The 18,093-nt window shown below is 41.9% G+C and overlaps 1 protein-coding gene across 2 annotated transcripts in view; it reads left to right on the top strand.

The window, feature by feature from the left end:
* EIF2AK3 (eukaryotic translation initiation factor 2 alpha kinase 3) overlaps positions 1–18,093 on the top strand; it is a 155,296-nt gene that overhangs the window by 105,542 nt on the left and 31,661 nt on the right. The window contains exons 10-12 of one of the 2 annotated variants that reach the window (XM_085642650.1): positions 8,100–8,212; positions 13,921–14,043; positions 16,668–16,817. In XM_085642650.1, coding sequence (XP_085498776.1) covers positions 8,100–8,212; positions 13,921–14,043; positions 16,668–16,817 — 386 coding nt within the window. The remainder of the gene's footprint in view (positions 1–8,099; positions 8,213–13,920; positions 14,044–16,667; positions 16,818–18,093) is intronic. The other variant, XM_085642651.1, reaches the window with a different exon arrangement.

Genomic DNA, 18,093 nt, shown 5'->3' with positions numbered 1-18,093 from the left:
TGGTGGTAGGGGACTCACTCTTTGTCTTGAGGACTCACTCTTTGTCTTTTGTTTCTGCACAAGGGGGCAAACTGGGCAGCTGGGCCACTTTCCTCGTAGGTCTCACTGTCCCTGAAGTCCCCCCGACGTGCAGATCGGTTTTCCTCAGCGTTGGTGTCCAGACTGGACACAACAAGTCTTGGTTGCATCAAGGGGTCTGGTATCCCAGTTATTGGCACTGCGCAACTTCAGTCGGTCCTGCCGTCCGCACACTTGGAGGGAGGACAGATCTGATCTGTAGGAGTGGGATGACCTATACCTGGGCGGCTGCAGCTTCGGTAGTCCAGGTAGGTGGCAGAACGGTAAACCTGACCTTGCTTCTTTGGTGCCTGCGGTTGCAGGGGTGGAGCTCCTCTACACCAATAGTTTTTTTGGCAATTGGCGAAGCGCTGGCAGCTCTGCAGGTTTCTTGGAGTCTGCACAGCGGCAGGACGAGTCAGTTGCTTCACAAGGGTCTGGTTCAGCAGGCAGGCTCGCAGGTTTGGCGCCAAGTCAGGTGTGCTCCTCTGGTCAGCAGTCTTCGTGGTCCACATTTTCTTTTTGTCTGTTGAAATCTGAAGTCCTGGAATCAGGGAGTGTCAGGGGGGCTCCTAAATGCTCAATTTATGGGAGTGAGGAGTAGCAGCCAATGGGCTATTTACCCCTTGGTTAACTACACCCCCTAAATGACTACTTACTTTGGGGAGTGGGCATCACCCTGTCCCAGAATTCCTATTTCCACCACACACAAGACTGTGGCATTCCCAACTTCGTGTTCACTTTAGGCTTTTCACCCTAGAGGTGTGCCCAGCCAAGCACACAAGACGGCTGGTAGGTTTTTAGGGGTTACATCTAAGGTACCCCCTAGGGGGATGTATTAATAAATCCATCACTGGAATCCGTGTGGGGTTATTAATAAGAGGTGTTTGATACCAAACACCATAGGTTTCAGTGAAGCTATTATGTAGCTGGGAAATTAGTTTTGACCAGTGCCCAGTACGCACCTTAAGATGGCTTTCCTGATCACTTGTACTGTCAGTAATAGAACTGGCTAGCACAGTGGCATATCTCCTCATGCAGATATGTCCTCACATGTAATATATTGCACCCTGCCTTAGGGCTGTAAGGCCTGCTGTAGGGGTGACTTACAAATAATTACTTGCAGTGTTAGGGAACATGGCACACAATTGTGTGCCACGTTGTATTTTCACTTTTTAGAGCACCTTGTCACGCAACCTGCAGTGGCAGTCTGTATGAGTTTGGTGCTGGGTCCCTTACAGTGACACAAGATATGCTGCAGCGCTAGGAACCCTCTTTAGTACCTCTGCCCTAGGTACCAGAGGTACCACTTACTAGGGACTAACAGAGGTGCTAAAGGCAGTTGGGGATCAGTTGTCCAGTGAACTTGTTTTTGGGGAAAAACGCTGGCACTGGGGGCCTGTTTAGCAGGAACCCAGTGTACTTCAGTTAAATTTGCATCAAATACCAGGCAAAAAGTGGGGTGACTTCTGCAACAAAAGCCCAGTTTCCTACAGGTTCCATATTAAAAGGTCGGATCTGCGGACCATCCGCTGGTGTTGAAGGCCTTCCTGCCATCCATGAAGGGAAGGCTGGTGCAGGTTGTCACGGACAACACAACTTCCATGTGGTACTGCAACAAGCTGGGCGGAGGGGGGGTCCTGGATCCTGTGCCCAAAAGTGCTGTGTCCCTGGATTTGGCTAGAGCGTCAGGGCATCTCCTTGATTGTGAACCACCTCGACCGGGCTGGCAAACTCAGCTGGTGATGCCTTGCTGATCATGCAGAAACCTGGACGGACGAGGCATCCGGTCCAGACCTAGTTAAAGCCACTCCCCCGGGTTTTTATTGTGAGGTTCTCAACAGACCTAACAAGAGGGGCGGCGGCCTGGCCATCCTCTATCATAGCTCGATCCAGGGAACTTTTAAAGCGCTTACCTTGCCTGCTTGCGAAGCACTTGCGTTTAATTTGAGGTTAACAAGCCATTTTTCTTTTAAAGGCATCCTCATTTATAGACCCCCTGGCGCGAAATCCTCTTTTTTTCCCACGGTTGGAACCCTTCTAGAGCATGCCCTGGTGGGGAACTCACATACCATACTAGGGGATTTCAATTTTTATCTCGAGCAGGCAGACGACCCAGATACAGTACGCCTACTAGATCTTATGGAAGCAGCAGAGCTTTCACAACACGTAATGGGCCCTGCGCATCTGGCTGGTCACACCCTTGATGGGGTTTTTTCAAACATTCCGGAATTATCTTTTTTGGCTCTGTTACCGCTGGCTTGGTCAGACCATGCGGGAGTTCGGTTTAATCTCATAGCCACACCCCACATAGCTAATGGGAGGTACCAAAGTGAGCGGAAAGAAGTCAGAGCTTGGAATAGGGTGGAAGCAGAGACCCTATCTAGGGTACTAACAACTTCTCTCACACCTATTGCCAGCAATATGGAGGAGGCTGCCTCTGCCTCCGAAATGGCTTACGCAGGCCTGCTTAGACCTTGCACCACCCAAATTAGCCGTATTTAAAAGAATGGTGCCCTCAGCCCCCTAGTACTCGAGGGAATTAAAACTGCAAAAATGTATATGTAAGAGACTGGAACGAAATTGGAGGAAGGGCTATACGGATAATGAAAAATTGATATACCTGGCAAGTATGGCCACATATAAACACACGATACGTGATGCAAAACAGGAGTTTTATGCCACTCAGATATCAATGGCTAAAAACTCGGCGAAAGAGCTCTTTCTCGCCATTACTAATTTATCCTCCGTCAAATCTGCCTCCGTTCCGTCAAGTATAGAGCTTTGTGAAAAGATTGCATCATTTTTTCAAACCAAAGTTAACAATATTTTCACCAGTCTCGGTGACTCTATTAGGACTGATCGGGAGTCCGAGCGGGAGGCCAAAGATGTGGCCACGCCGGCGGTCTTCCTGGAGGCGTTTAGGCCACTTACTTTGCAGGACACTTTGGATTTACTTGACAAAGCCAATTCCAGATCCCCATTGGACCCTTGCCCAATGAAAATCATTAAATTGGCCCCTGTGGCTGTAGCCACCTACCTTACTTCTATTTTTAATGGAATTTTTGAAGGAGGGATATTCCCAAAAATCTGGAAGGAGGCCTCCATTCTCCCTCTTTTAAAAAAACCTAGTCTGGACCCTTCAGATCCAAACAACTTCCCGACTCCCTCTTCCAGCTAAACTAGTGGAAAAGGCAATGAACCAACAACTTACTGCCTTTATGAGGACCACTCTATTGTTGGATGCCTCCCAACATGGATTTCGGGAAGGACATAGCACCGAATCCGCTCTGATCACTGCCACAGAACAGAACAGATCAGGTCGGCAGTGGATCAGGGAGGCAGAGCGGCCTTGATCCTTTTGGATCTATCGGCCGCGTTCGATACGGTCCATCACTGCTTGCTGATGGATCGGTTAAGAAAAGGTGGAATTCTGCAAAAACCATGGGAATTGTTAAACTCCTTTCTCTCGGATCGTAGCCAAACAGTTTCCTTAGGAAACTTTTCTTCCCAACCTTTTTCTCTACCTTGTGGGGTTCCGCAAGGGTCTTCACTAAGTTCCACCTTGTTTAACATTTATGTGCCCTCCCTTGCTCCCATCATTAGAGGCCACGGTTTCAGTGTCACTCCCTATGCGGATGACCCGCAAATCGTGGTGTCTCTTCTTCCTGGGCGTGAAGTGGGGCTGGATCATAATTTTCAGTCCTGTATGTCGGAAGTGGCCCACTGGATGGCTAGCAACTGCCTTAGGCTGAACTCAAATAAGACCGAGGTCATGCTGTTTGGGAATAACCCTAGTTTCTGGACCCCCTCATGGTGGCCGCAGCAACTAGGGATTTTTCCCACTCCGGTCAACAAGGTAAAAAATCTTGGGATGATGGTAGATGACAAACTTTCCATGGCGTTACAGGTTAAGGCGGTAGCCTCTAAAACAGGCTATACTTTAAGAGCGCTGAAAAAGGTTCTGATCCTGCTTCCCTACGAATGTCGAAAACCTGTGGTGGTGGCCCTTGTAACATCCAGATTAGACTACTGCAATAGCCTGTACCTTAACATTCAGGAAAATCTGCTGCACAGATTGCAGTTATTGCAGAATGCTGCAGCTAGACTGCTAACCGGCATCCCAAAATCTGCCCCCATATCTAAGGCCATCCGAGACCTACACTGGCTTCCAGTCAAAAGCAGAGTCCAGTTCAAGGCTCTATGCCTGGTCTTCAAGGCCTTAAATGGGGATGGTTCCGACTACCTAATAAAACAATTTAAAAGGTATGTCCCTCCCCGACGTCTTCGATCATCTGACGCCAATCTGATTATGGTCCCGTTATTAAAAAAGCTTGCTGGGGGGGGACGTAGTTTTTCTTATGGTGCAGCCAAGCTATGGAATGGGCTGCCACCCCATTTGAGACGCATGGATAGCCTACTGCATTTTAGAAAAGCGCTGAAGACCTGGCTGTTCGGTAACTAGTTCTGCCACTTAGGATTAGGGAGTAGTGGACAGCGCCAGGACACCTACTTGGTAATCGCGCGCTTTACAAGTCTATAACATAACATAAAATAACATGAATGGCAGTTGCACCACAAGATGGTGCAGAGCATCTTCTGACCGTGAGAGAATCTTAGCTGGAACTATTCCCCACAGCCACTTCTGCACCACAAAGTTTCCAGAAAAGCACTCTAGAAGATGCATTCAGGCTACTGTGGAGCATGGGAATCATGCATGGAATCATGCGCTTCTTGTGCATGAGAATCTTTGTGCTTCTTCCTCTCTTGACCAGAGGTCTGAAAATGATCTCGAACAGCCAGGCCCAGTCGTCCGAGTAGTTTCAAATTTAACCAGGACAGTGTGTGGTACCCAAAACTTATGGACATTAGCATCTGTCCTCCTATTAGGATACCAAGTTGGGAGGATCTTCTCCCTCCGCAACAGGCTAGAGCTCTGAACCCAAAGTTGCTTAATCTACACCTGTTATGGTATGTTGATTTGTATAGTGCACTAATCACCCTAGGCGCTTGAAACCTCTATGTGCTCAGATTGAGCTGTGGTAATTGGTTTTGATCTACTGCCTGAGGTTGTGGATGTCATCCTTGCTGCCAGGCACCCATTTACGAAGTACATTTACAACCGGTAGTGGGACAAATTTGTGGCCTGGTGTGGAGGAGCAACACAGACCGTTTACAAGCCAACTATCCGGTGATTTGTTTGTTTGTTTTGTCTTTGGCCCAGCAATGCTTTGCAGTGGGCATGATTAGTGGGTGTTTATAAACCCTCCAGCCTTTTTGCGTATGCTCTACCAACCATCCTTATTGGAATCACTTGTGCTGCAATTTATTAAAAGTTACATGTTCCCTCCCAAACCTCTTGTGATGCCTCAGTGGAATCTTCCTTTGATCCTAACGATCCTCATGTGCACTCCCTTCGAGCCAATGCACAGCTGCTTGTTGCGTCTCCCAAAACTGTCTCCTCACTGAGATTGCCTGGAGCTCACAGGTGCATGAGTAAACTCCATGCTATCTAGCTGCAGCCGCCCTACAACACCTTTTCTCCTGGACAAACTAGTTTGAAGACTAGGGCGACCTTTTTTGTTAATAGTCGACTCTTTCACGTTGGACAATCCATCACCCTCCCAATATTCTTCACTTCGCCTTAACCCTCAAAAGAGTAGGAGAGACTCCATCGACTGGACCACAAAAAAGCCTCAAGCTTTTCCATCATTTGTATCGGCTCCATCTGGTGAATGATCAAGGTTATGTGGGATTCCTCGGGGAACAGTAAAGTAAGACCGTGCAGAAACAAAGTTTGTCAAGGCGGATAGTCCTCTGCATTACGATTTGCTATGCTCTGACCAAGAAGCAGCTTTCAAAAGGTCTTGGGGCTCATTCCACCAGGGCCAAGGCCAGTACCACTGCATTGGCATGCGGAGTGCCTGCTTTTGTCATCTGCCAGGATGCATCCAGGTCATCAGTGCACATATTCACCAAGCACTACGGCCTTGAAAGCCAGGTCTGAAATGCAGGACATTTCACCTGTTCAGTCCTGCTGAACTTTGTTTTGTTTTTTAAAGTCTGAGACCACTCCATAGACCCTCAACCTTAGGAGGTGGGGGCGGAGGTGGGGGAAGGGGGATTACTGCTTTAGTTTCTCTTCTGAGGGTAGGAAATCTGAAGATAGAAGTGCCCATTAGAAAAGCAAGTTATTTACTTTTGGTAACTCTGTAGTGGCTGCTTTATCTAACTCCAGATTTATTTGAGACTAGCACATTGATACCACCGATTGTAGTCAAATCAAGAAGCTGCAATAGGCACGCAGGGGTGACGCTTAGCTCCGTCACATCCGGGGTGGAACAAAGTCAACACGAAGCCGCAAGGTGCCACATGGCCACTTGTGGGAGCACTTCTAGGAGTATTTCAGGATGCAATCTCACATCTGAGGGATATTCTAATGTTGAGGAATCTGCAGTTAAATAAAGTATCCACCAAAAAGAGTATTATGGAAGGTAAGTCACATTTTTTCTTTTGGATTACCGTCTTATTATTAAACATACAGTTTTTAAGTTCTTGCAACTGAATTTTTTCATTATTGTGATCCAGAATCTTATTTGCAATTTATAGAAACAAACAGCAAACACTTTCTTGGAGGAAGTAATAACCTTAAAAAGGCAAAGCACTGCAATGTTTAAGCACGCACTGGCCAAGTCTGCTGTTAGCGACCAGTCTTTTGGGTCTGTCAATGCTTCTTTAGTTTTAGCATGGTGTTTTTAAAATTTTATTTTTGAGGCAATACCAGGCCCTCGACAATTAAATGAAAAAAAAGGCGGCCGTTGGACTTGAAGCAAAAATATTTTTGGGGCCTCACAAAACATCCTGTTATGCTATGGCCTTATATTAAAGGGGACTACTTTGTGTGAGTCTGCTCTTTGTGAAAGAGCAGCATGCAGTAACTCACTGTGAAGTTAACTACTGGCTGAAGGAGGCTTGCCCATTGCTCCGGGCTATGTGCTGTAGAGGGCAGCAGAAAAAGATGAATGATATAAACACAGCAACAGACAAAGGGATGAAGAGGGCTGGCTGAAAACTCCATTAAATAAGCTTATAACATGCATATAATTTAAGTAAAATAAAAAAGGTTTTGGCTAATGACTGACATAAAGAAGCTCCATACCATTAAAATATTTCAAGCATATTGGAGACCAGTCCCTACAATGCTGCGTTCTCAATTATTTTGTTCCACACTGCCACACATGTCCTGAACTACACATGTGTTGTCTTTTTCCCAGTTTAAGCTGGTCTGTACGCTGCCACCTTGTGGCGATGTCGAGATACTGTTTCTCAGAGCCTTGTGTGGCCATTAACAGGTTTGCAGATGTCAGAAAGATCCATATCAACTAATATGTGGGTGGCAGTTTCTGTTTTCCTCACTTACCGGTTGTATCCCAGCATTCCCCTGCTCTGCCTCTTCTAGGTTTGGCCTTTTAGATAGCTTTATCTGGGTCTCCAGACTACTGAGATCAGAAGATACATACAGAGAGGAGATTTTGGTCAGCAGGCTTCATCTATTAAATTATTCCCATTTTATCTACCCACCACAACATACAGTATGGAGAAATGGGTCAATCCACTTCTCCCACTTCACTTGAAATGACTACAGAAAGCCTGTGCTCATTGTTCTTATCCTCTCAAAAATATATCTTGTATGCTCAGTGATAAAGAATTTTCAAAAAAGTGTACTGCATTACTGTATTTATTTTTATATCAGCTTTACGGAATAGCTGTATATTTTGTATGTACTTTGGGAGGTGATGTTTTTTTTTTGTGTATGCTTTTTAAAGTTTGTTATAAAACGTTTCAGTGACATAATGTTGTAGATGCTTGCAATTTGAGTGCTTGGTTAGGTGTCTCCTTCACAAATGATGACACCAAAATGGTTGACACAACTGAAAGGCTTGCTATTATAAATAGAACTAAATAAAACACTAATTAAAAAAAAACATTTACTGATGTATGTTCATTTTGTTTACCCTGACATTTTAATATTACTTTTTTAGCAGCGGAAGGAGTCTGAGACCCAGTGCCAGACAGACAGTAAATATGACTCATCTAATGGAGAGTTAAGAGATAACAACTGGAATGAATATAAAGTATTGGGATATGTGTCAAGGTAAGAAACTCTGGCTTTGAACGTTAGAAAGAACAACTAATTTCAAAAAGAGCAGGATTCATGGTGTGTTTAACAAAGAAAATAGGCATTGTAAAAACCTCTAGAGCTCATTAACTAGAGTAACTGGTCATGTTGCTTCATGAGACCTCTACGAGGTGGGACCAGACAATTAGTTCACCAAAGATCAAAAATGTTTTTGGACGAATTGCAAATTAATGCATCGGGCCCACCCAGTAAATCTGCCTGACCCACACCTCAGTCACAGCTCGGCATTCCACACATGCTTATCGCTTATTGACTGCAGTTTTCATATTGGAATAATGGTGACTTTAACTTGTCAATGTGAAATCAAGCTTGTTATCATTAATTAGTTGCACTAAAGAAATTATAGCATTTGTAACATGGTTACCTGATTTGTGGGCGTTCAGATACAAATGTGTGGATGCTGTGTAAGTCCGTCTTCTAAGTCTATTCGAGATAAGACACTATTTGAGTTTGTCTAGTTAATGAATTTGACAATGCAGTTTGTCATCTATGGTGTGTATACTATTAATTACGTAGTTTGAATCGCAAGCATCTCCAAGAAATGCATTGGTGTAAATGTACAATAAATCATGTTGTCCACATTGTTTTAATAATTTTTGTGTTTTTCGTGGAGCAATGTTAGTCTACTGTTCCCTCTCTTCTCACTCATGTAAGGAAGTAACACAGCCAGTCCAGAGTTTAGGGATTGTGTGTTTGTGTGCGTATATACCCGATGGGGTCCCTATAGAAATTTGTCTTACAGATATCACTCTGTCATAATCCCGATATTTAAAAAAGGGAATGCTTCATTGCCTGCCAACTATCGCCCTATTTCTATGCTTCTTAGTACAGCTAAACGTATGGGCAGGCTTTTGTTAAATAAACTGGAAGTTTGGGCAGAGGAAAAGAAAATCCTTTCAGAAGTGCAGTACGGGTTCAGACAAGGGTGGGGGTAATTAGACCAGTGTCTTAATCTAACAATGATTTTAGAAAAGTACACCACGGTAAAAAAGGCCCAATTACACATGGCCTTCAGGGACCTGTCGAAGGCCTTTGATTGTGTGGTACATAACAAACTTTGGGTTAGTTTTAAAGGATATGGGAGTGGATGACGCCATTATACATTTTATAAGAGAGCTTTTCAGGGATGCCACCGCTATTGTCCGATATGGGAGTTCAGGCGAATGCACCAGTTTATTCAAAATTGAAAGGGGAGTCAGACCAGGATGCGTCTTGGCTCCTATCTTGTTTGCTTTATATACCAAAAAACGTAATGACATCCGGATCAATATCGCGAAAGATATCCCAAAAGTCTCGACCTCCCCATCCGTCTTTATGTGGATGACGCAGTTCTACTGGCAAGGACCCCTTTGGCACTTCAGAATCTTATTACACACTATGCAGCATTCATGCGCGATCTGGATCTACATGTAAATAAAGCCAAAGCCTATATTATGGCAATAGGCGGTACTAAAAATAAGAGGATGAGTTAAAATCTAGAGGGGGACAGAATTCAGCAGGTACAGCATTTTAATTATCTAGGCATAGTTTTTAAAATTAAAACTGGAAGGAGATGCTGCAAAACCGAGCAAACTTAATGATCCAAGGTATCGCTGCGATTTTTAGATTTTCTAAACAATTGAGCTGCAAGCCAATTTTAGAAATGGCTAAATGTATTTGGCTAAAACACAACCAATGGCTACACATGAGGTAGCAATCTGGGGGATAACAGACATGACAGCACTTCAAGTCTTAGAAGCCAAATTCATTAAAAGATTGCTGTCAGTTCTTCATCATGTAATACCCTTGTGACACGCACTGACGTTAGTATGCCATTCATCACTGATGCTATTAATTTAGCTCCACTCTCTCTCTGACTATCAGTATGGAAAAGGGACACTATGGGTCTGAACCAGAAATCCTGAAAGATATTATGAATATGGCTCACGCCCTCAAAATCCCATGGCTTTTGTATGTTAGGCAAACCCTAACCTCTTTGGGTCCTGCCTTCCTGTATGACACCCTTTGCGTACACTTTCCATTTACTTAACTAAACTTATGCATGATAGGTGAGATAGCCAAAGAGAAAAACAGTCTGTAAAGTCTGATGCGAGCATACTGCAGATGCCAAATTATTCTCATTTATATCTAGGGGTTGTCGAGACCAACCAGCATAATTTTATCCTGACCAGATTTCAACTGAAGTTTATTCCTCTAATGTTGGGACACCCACATAATTTATTTTCTATACGTCTTTTACCGCCTTGCTCGTGTAACAATAAGGCGACTCAATCAACTTCACATATATTGCTCTTTTGCCCTTTGTATAAAGTAGAGAGAAAGATTTTTATCATTCCACTCAAACAGAAATTTTCCCTGCGTAATCCAGTGCTAGCCCTCTCCTTATTTTATCAATAAGAACCCCCCCCCCCCGGTCTGTTATGCACTTGCCTCCTTTTTATTGGCCACCATGAGAACTCATAAGGTTTTTAACAAATGACCTATTGAATCCTGAGAACTGATCACATTTGGTATTAATTTATGATTGCTGCTATTCGATATTTGATTGTAATCTGCATTGTTCTTATCCTATGTTTATCATCTGTAGTGAATTGTTTTTTTATTGGTGTACTTTTATGCATCTTTGAGGTGCGAAATAAAGTTGATGGTGTGTGTGTGTGTGTGTGTATATGTGTGTATATGTGTATATGTGTGTGTATATATGTGTGTGTATATATATGTGTGTATGTGTGTGTGTATGTGTGTATATATATATATGTATATATATGTGTGTGTGTGTATATATATGTGTATGTGTGTGTGTATATATATATATATATATATATATATATATATTCACTGAAAAAACCATAGGTTTCACACATTTTATAGTTAGCTGGACATTTTACTGATAAAAAACCTATGAAATTCCCCCGTTATAGTTAGTGCAGGCAACTATAACTCAGGCGACCGCAATCCTCTGCTGATGCTAATACTGTATTTAGACACTTATTTACCCATGTTTTCTTCCATAAATTTTTAGCTATACATATATTACAATTTTTTTTTTTTTTTCATAAAGACACATATGTCATCAGCAGAGGATTGCGGTCGCGTGAGTTATAGTTGCCTGCACTAACTATAACGGGGGAATTTCATAGGTTTTTTATCAGTAAAATGTCCAGCTAACTATAACGTGTGAAACCTATGGTTTTTTCAGTGAATTTGCAAGGTTTTTTAAATGCTAATTCCTAACTATAACGTGTGTGAAACCTATGGTTTTTTCAGTGAATTTGTACGTTTTTTTAAATGCTAAGTTACTTTACGCCATTCGTGGCGTGCGCGCCCACTTAACGCAGTTCGTTCCGTGCACGCACGGTGCGCTTCGCGCACCGTGCGCGCACAGTGAGCACGCGGTGCGCTTTGCGCACCCCGCGCCCACTTTTCGCAGTTAGTGCCGTACACGCACGGTGGGCACGCGGTGCGCTACGCGCACCGCGTGCCCACGTTACGCTGGATGGGCCATGTACGCACGATGCCCTTCGCGCACCGTGCGCACATGGAGGGCATATTTTGCGCTTCGTTGTGCAAGGTAAACTTTTACATTTTAATTGCATACATATGCCATGCACAAATTTGCACACGGGGTGGGGAGAGTATGGTTAATTTTTTTTTTTAAACATTTATTTTTCATTTCATTCATATGCCATTCACAAATGGTGACCTTTGGGCACCATTTGCACATGGGGTGTGGAGAGTATGGATATTGTTTTTTTTTTTTTCATTTTTTTTACCGTACGCGTACGGTAAGCGTAATCGGCGATTTTTCGAAAAAAAAAGTTATTGACTTTTTGGCCTTGGGGGTTCTTTGGAGACACCTTCATCAAGGTTAGGAGGTTAATATCTGTCTAAACAGCCCCTTTACATGTTTTTTGCCTTTGTTTTTCATCCCCCCCTCAGAGTGCGAGTGAGAAAATGGCGGCCGACACTTCCTGGTTTCGACCGATTCGAATGTTTACTAAGATCTAACAGCCAATCAGAATCGCGCTCGCGCACGTCACCGTACGCGTACGGTAAGCTTACGGTAAGCGCACGGTAAGCGCACCGTAAGCTGCCACAGATATATATATTGATTTAAATGCTATTTTCTCAGGAACTACTGAACAGATTTACACCAGACCTACAAAAGGCACTTCCTTGACCTGAGGACTACCTCTCTGCCAAATTTCAAGTAACTCTGTTCAGCCGTTCGGGCTGTAGCTGTGTCTAAAGGTCCTATGGAAAAATGCATGGGAAAAACGCGTTTTGGGACCCCCCTTTTTTCTCAGCCCCCGCTTGACGAATCCCTCCGAGACTTTCAGGGTAGGAGCGGAGTGTAGCGCCCCACCTATTTTGAAAATTTCGCGAGGATTTGTCGACCGGCGCCAAAGTTATTCCAAATAGAATGTTGCGGATTTCCTATGGTAAGAGGGTCCTAACTATAACTACCTACTGGCGACCGCCAGTAGGTAATATATGTGTGTGTGTGTGTGTGTATATATATATATATATATATATGTGTGTGTGTGTGTATATATATGTGTGTGTGTGTGTGTGTGTGTATATATATATATATATGTGTGTGTGTGTATATATATATATGTGTGTGTGTGTGTGTATATATGTGTGTGTGTGTATATATGTGTGTATATATGCGTGTATATATATGTGCATGTGTATATGTGCGTGTATATACATGTGCGTGTGTGTATATATATATATATATATGTGTGCGTGTATATATGTGCGTGTATATGTATGTGCGTATATATGTTTGTGTATATATGTGTGTTTAAATATATATATATGTGTGTGTGTATATGTGGTTGTACATATATATGTGTGTGTATGTATGCATATATATGTCTGTGTGTGTGTATGTATGTGTATATTTATATGTATTTCCTCATCATGATGGCCCATCCTTAACAGGGGTGATAAATGTAATGCTCTACACATGTGCATAGATAATTCTTGCCATGATATTTGTTCATGTGCGCTTATTTAATCAAAAGATATTTCACCAGAATGCCAGGGCTTACATTTGTGCATAATGGCAAAATCACAGAGATTTTGTATCTATTAGGAGAGCTGTTCCCCTGCATAAAGTAATTTCACATGCAATCTGTGAAGCTATAAAAAGTTTTTTTTTTTCTCCGGTTAGTTCTGTTATACTGTGGTAATCCGTTATAATTTGCCCTTTGCACTGTAGTAATAAACGTATGAATGGCCATTTATTTTTACAGTCGTCATAAATATATATAGATTAAAATGCCACAAGAACTTTATTTCAACCTGATTGTTTTAAATACCACAAATTGTTGCAGTATTAATCGCAAGCCATATCCTCTTATTGCTAAGTTACTTTGGTTTTATTTAAAAGCATTTTAGGCTGGATTTCTTTTATTAGACCCTACTTTACAACCACCCAGTTGGTCATGCCTAAGGCTAACTAATCTTCTGACATTTGTCTTTCATAATGCCAAATTAGGTTGTGTGTGTAACGCAAGCTTGACACTTTTTCTTTCCGTTCACCTTAATTCAGGCAGTATTATTAAAGTACTTTTCATCTGTACATGTTTTAAAAAAAAAATAGAAAAACTAAAACTCTATTTAGTAAATAAGGATTTTACTTGTGTTCACAGATACCTTACTGACTTTGAGCCAGTTCAATGTCTTGGTCGTGGAGGGTTTGGTGTGGTCTTCGAAGCCAGAAATAAAGTTGATGACTGTAACTATGCTATCAAGAGAATCAGTCTACCCAACAGGTAATGTAGCGGGTACAAGTCTTATATTGGTGATGTGTGTGTGAAACATGTTAAATACTTTGCGATGGAGGTGGCAAGGCAAGACAATTTAGATTACTTTTTTTTTTTTTTAAACGGTTTCTTTGTTCAGGTTAACAGAACTGTCTGGCCGTGTTCCTCTTCTGTAAGTCCAACTGCATGGGAGAACAGACAACATTCAGTTGTTTTTCAGTAATCCCAAGACTGGTGTTTATTTTACTTTTTTGTAATGTCTACTTGAAAAAGCACTCACTGTAAGGTTGGCTTAGTTCTAACTCCTTCGGCTGGAACTGATCTGAATTTATCCTATAGCATTATACATTAATGCATTGTTATATTTTCCTCCTTTGCAATGTTGCATGTAATGGGCCTTCTGTGATTTGATGTGCTTTGAACAGGTTTTTCACATTGCTGAGACAAAAATGGCTGAATGTCTGTAACTACGCTACAGCATGGTTTGAACTTCATATTGATTTTAAGGGATGTATGGTAAACTATATTTACCATACATTTTTGTAATGTCTCCAGTATCCTGCAGATCTTTTTGCAATATACTAGGATGTGGTTTGTATGTTACAGGGCACTGAGCCAGTATTATCATTTTACATGGGAGTTAGACGCATATTTTCACATTCCTTTCTTGTGTGTATTGGTGGAAAAACCGAAACCCAATGCCAACATGGTAAAATATTGAAATTAAAGCATCTAGAAAAAATAAAGTTCATAAATAATTGAATATTTGTTACCAGATCTGTCCAAGGTGGTCTTGCTTGAAAGGATCACCCTTTTAAACCAGAAATAAGGAGCAGAGTATAGGATCTAGATAGAATACTCTGATTTGTGCCCTAGCTTTGCATGTATTGGATGTATTTTCTATATATTAATAGATTAATTTCAACACTTAACCCTTCAATTACCGCTGTTACAGTGGTGTTGCTAGCTGTAGTAAGGTATATACAACGTGTGTGTGTCTGTGTGTATGATAGAGACACCTAATGCTGATTGTTTTAGTTTCTGAATTGTGTATTTGAGGAAAAAGACATTTTAGTGTTATATGAGACATTCAGGCTTGGCAACAAAACCAATGTTTTTGCTTTCTGATGTTTTCAAGAGAGCAGTACATAATGATGGATACATTGAACTCGGTACACAAACACGAAGACAAGAAGGTGTGCAATAACAGAAAGCGATGAGCAAGAAAAAGGATCCTTTCATTAAAAGTTTTAAGTGCGCTGTCTAAACGTAACAATAGTTGTAACTTATTACTGTGCAGCTTATACACAAAGGATTTTAGGCCGAGCCTACCAGGCAGTTTGTAGCTGTCTGGATGTGAAAAACCTCTTGTGCACCATACCAGAAACCTTCAATTGGGTTACAGCCCAATCGGTTCTTACAATTGTTTGGATTTGTAGTCAGTCTTAATTTTCTTGCTTCATATTCAGCGTCTTCCCTGCTTCTTCTTCTCCTGTTTGTTCCTCCCTATAGCACAGTTTCTTTAGCATCCTCTTAATTGAGTGGCATGTATACTTCCACTGCTCACATTCAGGGAACTTCTTTTTTTACTTTTTCTTTCAGTGCTCCCTGTGAGAGCATTGTTTTGTAGCTCTCTCCCTTGCAAGCTGGTTCCCTTCTCAAAAACCTTCCTTTAATCTCGGTGTTGTTCCCCACCCCTCCCAGCTTGTCTATAAAAGCACAGAAAATAAAAATAAACCATGACATTGTTAAAAATAGAAATATTGAGTTGCGACAGAAATGAGCAGTTAGGGAATAACTCACTGACACATTGTCCCTGCTATAACTTTTATGTAGTACTCCTGACAGAAAGCAGGGTTTAAAAACAAATAACGTTTCCAACACTTTATTAATCAGAAGCAGAGAATAGCGCGCTTCTCTCAAATCTACAGAAGATCGAACCAAACAGCAAAAAGTACGACAAAAGCAAAAAAAGAACGTACTAAGTGAACAAAGCTGTGACCTACTTGATTGGCTGCTCTAGATTTATACATATGCCATCACAATCCGCATAATCAACAATATGTTGTGTGAATATCCTATTGATTTTTTTTCATGGTTTTTTGGTGTCAGTGATGTAAAATAATCTGACATCAGGAGAGAATGGATCCGGTACTAAACCAGAAGAAAAATAGTGTTACTGGTCATTTCCAGAAGCAAAGGGAGCCTTCTCAGACGTTTTCCAGATGAAATGTTGTCATGAAAGCGCAGTGCTGATGTATTGGCTACTAGTAAAACAACTTTCCATGAAAAATTCAGAAAGTTGGAATAAGCTAGAAGGATATCTCATCAGGAGTGATTTTATTTTATTATTTTTCTTTTTTTTAATAAATCTCCTTATGAAGGGTTATAGGTTAACTTTTGCTGAGTTTTGGGAACTTTGCATTCCATTTGCAGCAGAGTTAGTACTTTTTTAACTGGAGGCATGATTTGATGAATTCAGCAACTTATGCATCAGATTGTGAATTATTTGAAAAGTCTGGCAAACTCATATTTTTGCATAAAATAATGCAGCTGCCGTGAAGCCGTGTGATTCTGTGGCTTGCGTGATGCTTGAGGTATATTTATTTTTGATGTCTTTCTCTTTATCTCAGGGAGTTGGCTCGTGAAAAAGTAATGCGTGAAGTTAAAGCATTAGCTAAACTTGAGCATCCGGGCATTGTCCGCTATTTTAATGCCTGGTTGGAAACTCCACCAGAACGATGGCAGGAAAAGATGGATGAGATCTGGTTAAAGGACGAAAGGTAATTTGTGAAGTAAATTGCAGATTGTTTTTCGTCGTGGCGGGTTTGGGAAATACATGCATTCTGTTTGCTACCATCTGATCTAACTGTTGCTTATCATGAAAAACATTAACAATATCTCTTTCAGGTGAAATTTAAAATCACTGTCTAGTGTTGATTCTTGCTACATTAATCACAGACACTAGAAGAAAAAAAATTGAAAACTCTGATCCATATGGATTCATTGTCCTGCCTTACACTTGCACAATGTTTCTGAAAGCAAAATGCATATTATTCAGAGACATTTTAAAAGATCCCTCGGTCACCAGAGTATTTTTATTTTAAATCTTTAAAAAATATTATTGTACTCATCTCTTCATCACACGATTCATTATCTTGAAGAGGTCCCCAATCCTAAGAATGAGTCTGGAATAACATAACTTGCAGAGTGGGTGCTCGGTGGTGTGACAGCCACTTTGGAACAACAAGGCATGTGGACCGTCTTCCCCTTCGTCGACAAATGAAGTATTTCCCATTCCTCTCCCACTGGAGTGTGCTCTATTGAAGCGGGACTTCCCCTTCCCCTCTCCAATGCACTTCCTGTCCTTTCCCTGACCCTCCTTATCTATATTATTCAGCCATCGGGAGCAAACCCCATCTCCCCTCCCACCTCCCTGCAGACCGGACGTATGGACCCCTTTCTGCCCTTCCCTTCAGCACAGCCCCCAGACAGATGACCCTCGCTATCCAAGGGGGTGTCCAACTTTAGCAACGTCGGTTCCCCTTGGATATCATGTGTGATGGGCCTCTACTTTGCAGCCCAACATCCCCCTCCGTGTTCCTTCGCTGTGCATTGTATTACTTGGTGCTTCTTGCCTATGTACCATACTGTGAAATTGTGGTATGCTTTGGTTCCAATAAAAAATACGACACAAAAAAAACAAGGCATGTGGATATCATCACTGGAAGTGACACCTACATGTTTTAAAGGCACCACCCTTGTTCCGAACATTACACTATATGCCTTTTTTGCAATACATATGGCCGTGTATGTTATAGTTATTTTTGTCACTTTAGTTTTGAAAATTTTGACATTTAGTATAAATGCAACAGGGAGCAATTCACATTAGTACTGAATGCATCCAGAGCGTTTGCCTTGGTTACAATAACTCCCAGCCTTTCCACCCATCACTGTCTGTCTTTCACTAAGGCAATGAATGCATTTAAGGTCTAGTGAGGCAATCCAGTTTTTTACAGTAACACCTCCTAGGTACCGGAGATACGGAAACCAAAAAGT

Source organism: Triturus cristatus, chromosome 2_2, assembly GCF_964204655.1.
Source record: "Triturus cristatus chromosome 2_2, aTriCri1.1, whole genome shotgun sequence".
NCBI lineage: Eukaryota > Metazoa > Chordata > Amphibia > Caudata > Salamandridae > Triturus > Triturus cristatus.
The sequence above is the reverse complement of the archived record's forward strand: the minus strand, read 5'-3'. Positions and strand labels throughout refer to the sequence as shown.